At 43.5% G+C, this 13,053-nt stretch overlaps 1 protein-coding gene across 1 annotated transcript in view; it reads left to right on the forward strand.

Annotated features, from left to right (window-relative positions):
• The window catches only part of ACSM1 (acyl-CoA synthetase medium chain family member 1), a 63,962-nt gene that overhangs the window by 27,475 nt on the left and 23,434 nt on the right, over positions 1–13,053 (forward strand). Inside the window, exons 3-9 of the mRNA XM_075528360.1 lie at positions 419–626; positions 1,174–1,314; positions 2,811–2,970; positions 3,871–3,950; positions 5,713–5,836; positions 10,238–10,318; positions 10,896–10,997. Of these exons, the coding sequence (XP_075384475.1) occupies positions 419–626; positions 1,174–1,314; positions 2,811–2,970; positions 3,871–3,950; positions 5,713–5,836; positions 10,238–10,318; positions 10,896–10,997 (896 nt within the window). The remainder of the gene's footprint in view (positions 1–418; positions 627–1,173; positions 1,315–2,810; positions 2,971–3,870; positions 3,951–5,712; positions 5,837–10,237; positions 10,319–10,895; positions 10,998–13,053) is intronic.

Here is a 13,053-nt window from a genome sequence, read left to right on the forward strand (position 1 = left end):
ATAAGTACAAGGATAAATATGGGGGGCACAGATGCAGCAAATCCTGATGTTTCCATCATATACATGCATGCATATTCATTCCCAGGTCAAGTGTAAAGGAAAGAAAAGTAGGGGCCCCCTATCTTCTGGATGAGCCCATCTACAATACAAGAAGATAGGACAGGGCTTTCAAATGTCAGTGTCTGTGGGAATCACCCAAATGCAAATTCTTACTAAAATGCAAATTCTAATTCTGTAAGTTTGGGGCAGAGCCTGAGATTTTCCACTTCAAACCTGTTCCTAAGTGGTACTAATGTTCCTGGTCCTTTGCACATCTCTGCACTGGGAGACTAAGGGTGTTTCTCTGGAGACAAGCAGGCCTGGGAGTCTTGAATGTAAAAGAATACCATCAAGCAAGCAGTTCCTTTTCCATCCCCAGGGATCATCTTCATCCCAGGGACCACTCAGATGACAGCCAAGGACATTCTCTACCGACTACAAAAGTCTCAAGCTAAGGGCATTGTGACCACGGAGACCCTTGCTCCACATGTGGACTCTGTGGCTTCTGAGTGTCCCTCCTTGAAACATAAGCTCCTGGTGTCTGACCACCACCGGGATGGGTGGCGAGACTTGCGGTCACTGATCAAGTGAGTTTCTGATCACTTACTGTCTGTGTTTTCTGCAGAAGGTGGGAGAAATCATCTGCTCCCAAATACTGGGAAAGTGGCAGCCAAGGGATGGGAAGCTCCAAGGTTGAAGGTCAGACTATCTGGGTTTGACAGCCCTACCACTTGCTATGCTATATTGTCAGGCAAGCTATCTAACCCCTTTCTCATCTGGAGTGATAAAAGTGATCATCTTAGAGTTGCTCCGTAGAGTAAATGAGTTCCTAATTGTACACTACTTAGAACATTGCCTGGGCTGTAGTAGGTTATACTTAAGTGTTTGCTCATTTTTTTTTCCTTCAAATCACTCTCCCCCCCCACCCCACCTTTTTCTAAATGAAGAAATGGCAACCCATTTATCCAAATTACACATGACGTCAGTCAGAGGCCTAAGACCAAAACTGCTTTCCCTCAGTATTGCAAACCGTTGGTTTCCTAACTCCAAACTCCTATTGTTTCCTTTGCTCATCCAGAGGCTGGAAAAATAGTTTGTATGACTTTTCTCCTTTTTTCTTATATCCCTTTGCAGATTAGCCTCCCCCAAACACTCCTGTATTAAGTCAAAGACCGTAGACCCAATGGCTATCGTCTTCACCAGTGGGACCACAGGATCCCCCAAGATGGCAAAACACAACCATGGACTTGCCTTACGATCCTCCATGACTTCAAGGTAGGAAAGAAGACATTAACTTAGAGACTGCCTCATAGATTTGGGGTGGTTTGTGTGTTTGTCAGTATTTGTGTAGAAAAGAAAGATATGCCCATATGAAGGTTGTAGACATTTGTCACATAGATGGTGTGTGTGTGTGTGTGTGTGTGTGTGTGTGTGTGTGTGTACACGCACTGCTATGAGGAATGTGTAGATAGGAATAGGTTGTGAAGATGTGTGTGCATGTGTGTGTTGCACATCAATATGCCATTTCTTTGTAAGTGTCTCCAAGTGGTTGGGTAAGATGGGTTCAGGCATTGAGACCTGAGGTGACAGGCCCCTTCCTTTCCAGAATTAATGGCAAGTCAGAGATGGATTTCCAGACAGGAAGCTGCTTGAGGAGACACACCTAGGAGCAAACCCTACCCTAAGTCATGTTCCTAAAGTAAACCACCTCAGGGACAGTCAGTTAATCAAATCTCTTCAATTCTCACTCTGTTCCAAAGCTGATACTATTCAGACCAGACCTAAATATCTTCTAAATTAATAAACCAGAGCAGAGTTCAGCAAAGATTTCTTGTGGGCAGTGGTTTGGGGGCTAATTAATGGAGCCCAATTCTACTGTGTAGCACATGGGGTCTCCTGACTCACATCCCAGAAAGTATATTCCGTCCAATGGGTAGTTGAGGGAGGTAGTAACTCTGGAAGAAGGGTGCTTCTCCCTTGGATCTAGCAATTTCCTGTGGGTGTGGTGCAATGTTAAAGGACATAGGATGCAGGTGTGTGGATGACCCATCAAAGCCCCATTCCACAAACAGCAAACCTCCTTAAAACATAGCCCACACGGGAGATTTGTGTCTCCTCATGAAATCCCTCAGAGGCTATATGAGTAGACTGAGGAAATAAGAGACATTCCCCACACTACCTCCCAACCATGGATAAATGATTGCCTTCAGATCGGTGCTTTTACTCCCTTGTCATGGTAGTATATTAGTTAGGACTCTCTGTCCATTGCAAATGACAGAAACACCAAAATACAGTTAGGTCGAGGAGAGAATAAAGGAAGGCATTGGCTCCTGAAACAGAGAAGTCTAGGATTTGACTCTAGACTTGTCTGGGTGGCCTCTGGATTCTATTTTCATCTCTCCATGCTCTGCTCTGGTCCTGCCATGTTAACATCCTTATGAGGAAGTCCCATCCCTTATAGTCCACAGTAAACCGGCAACATCGCTTGAGGTTATGGCTATACCAGATTCTATCCTAGCTAAAGAACCAAATATTGGGTCCCAGCTTCCCTGCAAAAGTCGAAAAGAACACAATAGCGCCAGTTTGGGTTGCATGTGACCAGGGAAATATGATTACTTAATTAGCAGGATACCTTTGGGAGCTGGGCATGGGGCTAGATCTGCAGGCCTACCCAGACTACTTGAACTGGGGTGAGAGAGGTAGAGTTTACCCAGACACCGCTGGTCCCAAGGTCCCATCACACCTCTGAGATCACTGTGTTTTGGAGCCAGCAGGAAATTGCTACAGCTGAAGCCATCGGATACCATCTGGTGCCTGTCAGACCCGGGCTGGATTTTGGCTACTATAGGGGCCCTCGTGGAACCATGGACAGCTGGGGCTACACTATTTATCCATCATCTACCCCAGTTTGACCCCAAGGTCATTGTAGAGGTAAGCAGAATAGCCTTTCAGTATCAACAAACTCTTGGAAGAAACCAATGTCTCAAGGCCAAAATATTCCTGAGAAATATTTTACTTAACAAAGATGTTGCTGAGCCTTATGTTATACTATTTCTGGGTATCTCGCAATGGGGAGCATTGAATCACAATCACTATGTCATAGGCCCTTCCCTAGACTGATAGGTTAGACACTGTAGACCTGAGACCTGGAACATATATTTTGAGAAATTAAAACGACCAGATAAAGTTCAAGGCCCCTTAATTCTGGTTGCTAGCTCATTTAGATAACGTGTAAAGTCCCTGGATGATACCAATCGTGAATCTACTGAGCTACTAACCACGCCAAATGTCTTTCAAAGGAAAAGGCAGGCAATTGACTTTTCAAACATCAGCAATTAAAAATCCACAGAGTGGTGACAAGTTCTCAACATGAATGATGTCGCTGTTAAGCAGTCAGATGGTGTGCTATCTGAATTTTGTTCAAATAAACCGAAAAATCCTAGGGGCCACAGTTTTTTCTGGTATACCTGGGGTCACTCTAACTGGGAGTTGACTCAGTCAATGATCGTTGCATTTTAATGTCTTTTCCAGAAGAGTGTGCAAAGATCTCTCCTGCTATTTCTTGGATGTCGTATTGTCGTCTGAGTCCTTCTCTGTTCCCTCCATTTTTTTCCTACTCTCCCTAAAAGTTGGGAACTTGTCATGGTCTTCTTGCTTTCTTCAGGAGTACCTGGTCCAATGCCAGGTTTAAAGTTCATGCTCAATATACAGACATTGAGTACAATAACAACAGGATAAATGGGATTCCCTACAAGGCGAGAGCCAAATGGTTATAACTAACAGTTTTGATCCTGATTATAAATTGCAATTCCTTCTTTTCTCATTTCTCAGACATGCTTCAAGTACCCCATCACCCAGTTCCTTGGAGCACCGGCCATTTATCGCACGATTTTGCAGCAGAAATTCACCAGGTAAGGAAGAGTGGCTGGGAGCGATGGCGATCTGGCTGTTTTCTCCTTGGGTTCTTAGAAGGTAGTCCCTGTCTGTGTGCCTGCATGTCTGTGTACGTGTGTGTTGTAAGTATTGAGGATGATCGTCATCGATCAAATTAGTTTATTGAAGCAGGGCTCAGAGAACCCCCCCCAAAAAAAATACTCAGTGAGCCTTCCAATCTTGTAATTGTATTCTTTAAAAAATAGTTTTGTTATTTCACAATATTCACTTAGTTCCCAATGATTCCCTTCCTTATTTTGCTTTGCATTTCACCTCCTAAAGGAATGGTCCTAAACACCTATGTACTGATGCTTATATATGCATCATATGTTACTCTGTTATCCATGGCTTCTCTTGTTCAGCATGATGCTTGTAATGCGCATCCATGCTGTTGAATGTACAGGTAGTTAATTTTCATTGCTGAGGACTACTGTATGTTATGAAAGTAGCACAGTTATAATGGAGCTGCTAAACACAGGGCCAGCAGTTTGAACCCACTATTCTCTCCTATTGGGCTCACTATGAGTCAGAATCGGCACAATGACAGTCCATTTTTATGGTTTACCATTAAATGACATTTTGGTACTATCCACTTTGGAGAGACTGATGAATACTGGCTACATTAAACTCTTGTTGAATAACGCTTCACTAAAATCTGGTGTGTGTATATAGTGTGATCATATTGATTGGATTTTTTTAAATTTCCCTATGTGTTCATTTTTAGCCAAACTGAAATCTACTCTTTGAACCCTCGGGGATATTTATGTATCTTTTAGAGAGTCTGAAGTAGAAGTGACTAGAGTTGAACTTCAAACATCACAGTTACCATTATTTTAGATGTAAGAATCTCAAAATCAAGTTTAATTAATACCTTCATGAAAATAAAACAAACAAACCAAAAACAGCACCTAAACTCACTGCCTTTGAGTGGATTTGGGGCTCATGGTGACTCTATATTGAGCGGAGTGGAACTGCTCTGTTGGGTTTCCAAGCCTGGGAGCAGACAGTCTATCTTTCTCCAGAGGAGTGGCTATTGGGTCTGAGCTGCCCACCTTGTAATAAGCATCCCAGTCTTCGGGTTCCATGCTCTTACCTCTGGATAATACAAGAAGATAGGGAAAGTGAAAAGATGACCCAGATGCCTTGTCAATCCCTTACCCACAAGATCTGGCCTGCCTCTGCCCAGCTGGTGCTCAGACACCAATAAATCCCTCATTTTCTTCAAAGCATTTCATCATTATTTTGAGCTTGTTTTGGGATCCTTTATAGATGATAGCACATGTTGTACCTAGAAAACTACTGCAAATACAGTTCAGATTTTTCTGCTACTTCTAAAAGCCCTTTTCTCGATGCTGCTACTGACAACTCTTCTCTGCAATTCCTCCCCCACACTGCTGTCCTCCAGGGACCAGTCCCTCCTGATAACGTATTGAAAGTATATAAGACAAAACCCTGCCATTCTTGCCTCCAAGGAGCACTCTGCTCGTACTTCTTCCAGGACTAACCTCCCTAGTAAGCAATATTGTTCTATTATCATTCTAGTGTGTGCCTGAAGTCCTATCCCTCACCTCACCTACTTGGCATGGACCCTTGGTAAAATGCCCAGACATTAAGATAAAGGGGTGCGGGGAGGATGGCTAATTCAGATTACAAAACTGTGTTTGCTCTTAATGCAATTAGGCCTGGGGCAGAAGCTCCCAGGCCCTTGCTGAGATCTGGTAATTCCTTGCACACCCTAAGCCTCAGGTTCCCAGCCTTGGAGCACTGCAGTACTGGCGGGGAGGCTCTGTTGCCTGAAGAGCAGGACAAGTGGCAAAAAGAGACAGGCATGGTTATCCATGAAATCTACGGACAGTCGGAAACGGTAGGTGGACAGAGTGCTTCTGCTTCAGACTGGGTATGCTCAGCCTTGGAATTGGACAGGCCACAAGTGTGCGCAGAGGTTCTCCTATGTACACACCTTGATGAAAGCATATGGAAGGCTCCATAGCTGTGGGCGGAATTGACAGAAATCAATTTGCAGAAAAGTAACTCATGACTCATCAGCTTATCAAGGGGCCGTTGTGTTGGACAAAAACTTTAAAAGGGGTCTCAGGATATTTTGCCTTTGTGCCTGTGATCACCAGCTCAGGGAACCCAAGAATGCTGTGGAAGAGGAGGCTGTTTCTAGTTAACAGGACCACCACCACCAAGCTCTGGCCACTCCCCCATCCCTCCCCGGGGCACCAATCACAGAGACTCGTGTGGGAGGATACTCCAGTTTAGGATGCAAGCAGGATGGCGGGGGGGGGGGGGGGGGGGGGGGGGGCGTGGCTTGCTGTCAACATCAAAACTGCACACACATTGTAATCCCCAAGGTCAATGAGTCCGCGGGTTGTCCAGGAATTAAAGGATGTCATGTGGGTGTCTCAAACCTCAAGGATTTAACCAGTGATAGGATTGGAGTGTGTCTCTCAAAATTTTTTCTAATTCCTTTGTGATGCTGCCCTCCATCTTCCTGCGATCCCTCTGGTTGATGCATGGGTGACTCCAATCTCAGACCCTGTCGCGAAATCGCTGCTTTACACCCAGGTCACATATGAGGAGGCTTCAAAGTGTCCCTGAAAAATGATTAATGAAAGATCATGGAATTTCTCCCACAGACTTTTGAAGGCCCCTTGCACTTCTCTGATAGACTTTTGCCGGTCAAAAACATGGTCAGCTGACTGCTTCCAGGACAGACACAGGTGCTGACCTTGAGTGCCTCACAGTTGGTGTTTGGCAATGTAGGGGGAAAGAACAGCCAGTCCCTTTACATCACACTTCTGCTACCACAGAATATTCCCTTATATCCGATGCGTCTTCATTTCTCAAAGCACTTCTATACCTACTAATGTCATCATGCAGTTTCTGTCTTGCACGTACAGCAGAGATAGCCTTTCCTTCCATGCCCCCCAAAGAATTTTCTTGCCTGTAATCTTCAGGGGAGAAAATAAGCAGGTATTTTCTCTGTAGAGTAGCTGGTGGATTCGAACTGCCAACTTTTAGTTATCAGTGGATTGTGATGGGGGCATTGCTAACAGTGGAAACAGCAAGAACAATCAGATCCTCAACGTAGCCCGGAGAAGTCATTTCAAAATTCCTGTCACTATCTCACAGCACCTGGTAAATGTTTGTTAAAAGAGCCATGGCTTCTCCTTGGCAAACTAGCATATTCTCAACATGTGGTGACTACCTACATCCCACAGAACATGCCTGCAGTCCCTACTTCTGCACCTCTGTTTCCTTCTGTGCCTCCATACCAAGCTATGAGCTCCTGAGGACTCTGTAGCCAGTATCTAGTACAGGGCCAGCCCATGGTGGCTATAGTAAATGTCCACTAAGGCAAATGTGAGAGAACCCAGACCTTGTTAATTCCCAACAAAAGTTCTCGTGCAGCATCAAACTGCATTTGCTGGTGCCCAGCTATCAAAAAGAACAGCATCTTGGGTCTTAAAGATTATCTTCAAACAAGAAGCTATTTAAGTGAAGCAGTCACTAAGTCCACATGCAGGAAGCACACAAGCCTGTGTGATCCGAGGATGATAAATAATTAATTCCAAATCCAAAGTATGGAAGGGTAAGATGGTGAAAGAGCTGGCATTGTGAATACCCTTTTTTTCAGAAGGTTGTGGGTGACAGTAAGAACCCAAAATCCATTTTCAGGGTCCATACACAGATTAATGGTGAACCCTCTCTGTCTGACCATAGTCCAGGAATAGCCTCGCTGTCAGACAGAGAGTAGGATAAACTTGATTATGGCAGATGTAATTAGATTATTTTATCATAGTTGTATATATATCTATATATATATACACACATTCTTTTTTTTTTTTTTTTTGCATGATGCCTTATACCTGGTCCCTTTGGCACCTTGTGATCGCACTGGCTGGTGTGCTTCTTCCATATGGGCTTTTTTGCTTCTGAGCTAGATGGCCGCTTGTTTATCTTCAAGCCTTTAAGACCCCAGACACTTTAACTTTTGATAGCCGGGCACCATCAGCTTTCTTCGCCACATTTGCTTATGCACCCATTTGTCTTCAGCGATCCTATCATGGAGGTGTGCAGCCAATGATATGATGATTTTTTGTTCTTTGATGCCTGATAACTGATCCCTTTGGGATCACTCGCTCACACAGACTGGTGTGTTCTTCCATGTGGGCTTTGTTGCTTCTGAGCTAGATGGCCGCTTGTTTATCTTCAAGCCTTTAAGACCCCAGTCACTATCTCTTTTGATAGCCGGGCACCATCAGCTTTCTTCACCACATTTACTTGTTCACCCACTTTGGCTCCAGCCGTTGTGTCGGGAGAGTGAGCATCACAGAGTACCAATTTAATAAACGAAAGTATTCATACATTGAGGGAGTGCTTGAGTAGAGGCCCATATTTATGATCTCTTTAAGGCTCTCTTGAATCCTGCATATCCGTGTGATTGTCCTTGAACCTAGTGTTTTCTTATTCTAAGGTTAAGAAACTGTGAGTAGTTAAGTAACATTTGCATAGATAAGAGTTTAGGAATGTTTAAGTTCTTTGATGTTTGTTTTGTAACCAATTCCCTTGTGTAAGAAGAGTATAAAAACCAAGCTTCATTTATACACGAGACTTCAGTCCATCAGATTGGGGTCCTCTGATCCCATGCTTTGTACATAGCTCTTTATTTTCCTTTCATCCGCACGCCTCATTTCGGACCCAGCTTGATGCGGGATAGCTGGTCTATTCCCCCGCAATATCAATGCTTTGTTTTGCTCTGTCTTGTTTTTGTGCATATTATTATCTCTGAAGGTCTATCTAGATAAGATACGTTGTATAAACAATCTGGAGGAGAAAACAACAGGATGAACTCGGGAGGAACATGGGAGAGGGAAAGGTGGGGGAAGGAAGTGGGTGTTAGCAAACCCAGGGAGAAGGTAACAACAAGTGATCCAAAATCAGTGGCAAGGAGAGTGTAGGAGGCCTGGTAGGGCTTGACTAAGGGCAATGTAACTGAGAGGAATTATTGAAACCCAACGAAGGCTGAGCATGATAGTGGGACAAGAGGAAAGTCAAAGGAAATAGAGGAAAGAACTAGGAGGCAAAGGACATTTATAAAGGTCTAAATACAGGCATGCACATATGTAAATATATTTATATATGATGATGGGGAAATAGATCTATGTGCATATATTTATAGATTTAGGATGAAGGTAGCAGATAGATATTGGGCCTCCCCTCAATTCAAGAATACTTTGTTCTATTAAACTGGCATTCCATGATGCTCACCTTCCCAACACGATCGCTAAAGACAAAGTGGGTACATAAACAAATGTGGTGAAGAAAGCTGATAGTGCCTGGCTATCAAAAGTTAAAGTGTCTGGGGTCTTAAAGACTTAGAGATAAACAAGTGGCCATCTAGCTGAGAAGCAAAAGAGCCCACATGGATGAAGCACACCAGCCTGTGCAATCACAAGGTGTCAAAGAGATCAGGTATCAGGCATCAAAGAACAAAACATCATATCATTGTGAATGAGGGGAGTGGGGAGTGGGCACCCAAAGACCCATCTCTAGGCAACTAGACATCCCATTACAGAAGGGTCTCAGGGAGGAGATGAGCCAGTCAGGGTGCAGTGTAGCAACAATGAAACAAACAACTTTCCTCTAGTTCCTAAATGTTTCCTCCCCACCACAACCCACCACCCACCCCCACTATCATGATCCCGATTCTACCTTTCAAATCTCTAGACCAGAGTATGTACACTGGTATAGATAGGAACTGAAAACACATGGAATCCAGGGCAGATGAGCCCCTTAGGACCAGTGGTGAGAGTGGAGTAGAAAGGGGAAACCGATCATAAGGATCTACATATAACCCCCTCCCTGGGGCACGGATAGCAGAAAAGTGGGTGAAGGGAGATGTCGGACAGTGTAAGACATGACAAAATAATAATAATTTATAAGTTATCAAGGGTTCGTGAAGGAAGGGGCTGGAGAGGGAGGGTAAAATTGAGGAGTTGATACCAAAGGCTCAAGTAGAAAGCAAATGTTTTGAGAATGATGATGGCAACAAATGTACAAATTTGGATGACACAATGGATGTATGGATGGATTGTGATGAGTTGCATGAGCCCCCAATAAAATGATTTCTTTAATAAATTTTTTAACTATTTAATTTAAAGAAATGGCATCTGTGAAGAGAAGGATGTTGTGTATGATTCTTGCTGCTTGGCAACCAACTTGAACTTTTTGCCAATTCTAATCTTCTTTTCAACAGGGCATACTGTGCGCTACTCTAAGGGGAATGAAGATCAAGCCAGGTTCCATGGGAAAGGCCATCTTGCCCTTTGATATCCAGGTCTGATCCAACTACATTGGCAAAGAATGACTAGAGTTTACCTGAGGTTGGACCATAGGCAGCACCAGATGTCATAGCCTGTCATGTTTCCCTGCCACATTGTCCTTCCTCCTCTCTCCCTGTATTTTGCTCAGTTTCCCATGGAGGTTTCCATTGAGAATTGCAGTGTTGTGGGCACAATGAAACGTACCCTAGAGACCAGAGGCATCACCCACAACATACAGGAACAAAGTACCTGGACGTAGTACTAACACCTTTCCAACAACTGGTACCTTCAATTTTCCTAGAAAATATCCTCTAGCAGGAAAAACAATTATAAAAATTACATGTCCATGTTTGATGTCAAGGAACAACAACATAGTTCATATACCAAGTAGACCCATGACTTGAGATTTCACCATTTGATGATTTCAAAAACTTTTAACCATTTGATTATATTTTCATTAGGGCTTCTCCACCACTATCCCTCCTGCCATCATTCTCATTGATATCACGTGAATGAGTCGGGAGCTGCCTGACTGGGAAAAGTGTGGTGGGGAAACCCTGCAAGGTGGGACTCACAGACTTCTTGTTCCAGATCATTGATGAAAAGGGCAATATCCTGCCTCCCAACACTGAAGGAAATATTGGCGTCCGGATCAAGCCCACCAGACCTTTGGGTATTTTCATGTGCTATGAGGTAAGGTCATGCATGTCGTCTGCTCACACCCTGGCTCCCAGAAACCCTTTGGGGAGCCATGTGTAAAGGACAAGTCCAACTCTGCATCCTGCATTTTCTTCAGATCCTCTTCCATTCCTCTACCTCCGGATGCCTGCTCGGATTGACACCTCATTGAGCTCACGTTCATAGCACATTCCTGAATCCCTGCTTGTTCTGCCCCATCTGTCACGAAAGGTCAACTGATAGGGTAGAAAGAAGACTCACTTCAGAACTACCAGACTTGGGTCCCAGTCATCTCCTGTGGTTAAGAACATAGGCTATGACATCAAACACACAGAGTTCAAATACTATTCAAATTACCAGTCAACACGGTGATCAAATCCCTTAACATCAGTGTGACAGCAAGGGGTGTTAGTATTCCCTTTCACACAGTGTCATAGTTTCTTAGTGACCCTGTAGCCAACATAGCACACATGAGTGACTTTAACAGAGATTTATTTCCTTACTGTGTAGGGGGCTAGAATTCCAAATTCAGGCACCAGCTTTCTAAGGGGGACATCTCTCACTATTTGCACCTGGAGAAAATCTTTGCTCCTCGGTTCTTTGGCAATCTTCATGGGTAATCTGTCTCTCTCCCCCTTTTGTACTTCCTCGTCTCTGGGCCTAATGTGCTCTTTTTATATCTCTAAAGTGATTAGTTCTACTTGACTAGGAAGCCTGGTCTTGTGTGTGTGAGAGAGAGAGACAGAGACGGAGAGACACAAAGAGAGAGACAGAGGGACAAATAGCTGGGGGTTTACATTTTAGATCATTACCTCTGCATTCAACAGTTCAAACCACAAGTCCACCCCACGGCAAGCAGTTACCCCCACCGGTGTCCCCTGTTCTTCTCCCTCTTGCAGACCTCCACGTTTCATCTGAATGAGAGGTTGTCACCTCTCTAGTCCATTACTTTAGCTGCCCTCCCTCCCTCCCTCCCCTGGGTTACCTCCAAAGTCTGTTCCCTTTGGTATGTAAGTCTTGGTCTTGCTTTTTATCCTTATAGTTGTGACCTCATCCAATGTTTGTCTTTTTGTGATGTGGTTTCACTCGGCCTAACGTTCTCCAGGTCCATCAATGCTATCATGGGTTTTGTGTTTTGATCACTGTTTTTTAGTGATGTGTAGTATTCCACTGCGTGTATGGACAAGATTTTCTTTATCAATTCTTCTACTGATGGGCATCTGAGTTGTTTCTATCTACTTGCTGTTGTGAACAATGCTGCAATGAAAATGGGTGTGTCCATGTCTGTTTGTGCTATGGATCTTTTTGTGCTATGAATTTGTATTGCTGGATCATATGGAATTTCCATTCCCAGTGGTTTAACAGAGCACCATACCACTTTCCACAGTGGTTGCCCGTGTTTACAGTCCCATCAGCTGTGGGAAAGGGTGAATCGTTGGTGAACTGTCTGTTCATTTCCCTTGTCCGCTTTTTAATTAAGCTATTTGTCTTTTTCTTATTGACATGTTGTTTCTATAGATTTTAGAGATTCATCCCTGGTCCACTGTGTCACTGGCAAATTTTTTCCCTCAGTCCGTGGGTTCCTTATTCACCCTTTTGATGCACATAAGGATTTTAAGTAGGTTCATCAGTCTATTTTACCTTCTAATGTGTGAGTTTTTTCATTATACTTGATAGTATGTCTGTCCTTTAATAAGACCCTTAAGTTTGCCCCTGTTTTCTCATTGGTGATCTTTATAGCTCTCAACTTTTAGGTATTTTATCCATCTTAAATCTGTGTATGTTTGCATATGTGTATATATATATATACATATATAATGAGTTATGAGTTTTTGTATTGGAGTTATGCTAACTTCTTAAGATGTTTGGGGAAGTTTGCCACCCTTTTCTATATTCTGAAATAGTTTGTGTATAATTTATGCCAGCTCTTCTCTGAATATTTGGTGGAATTCTCCAGTGAAGCTATCTGGCCCTGGGTTTTGTTAGGGTTTTTTGGAAATTTTTTAATGCTCTAATCTGTCTTTTATTGTGAAGGATCTGTTCAGATTTTGTTAGTTTGGGGAGATAGTGC

Source organism: Tenrec ecaudatus, chromosome 12 (assembly GCF_050624435.1).
Source record: "Tenrec ecaudatus isolate mTenEca1 chromosome 12, mTenEca1.hap1, whole genome shotgun sequence".
In the NCBI taxonomy this organism is placed as follows: Eukaryota; Metazoa; Chordata; class Mammalia; order Afrosoricida; family Tenrecidae; genus Tenrec; species Tenrec ecaudatus.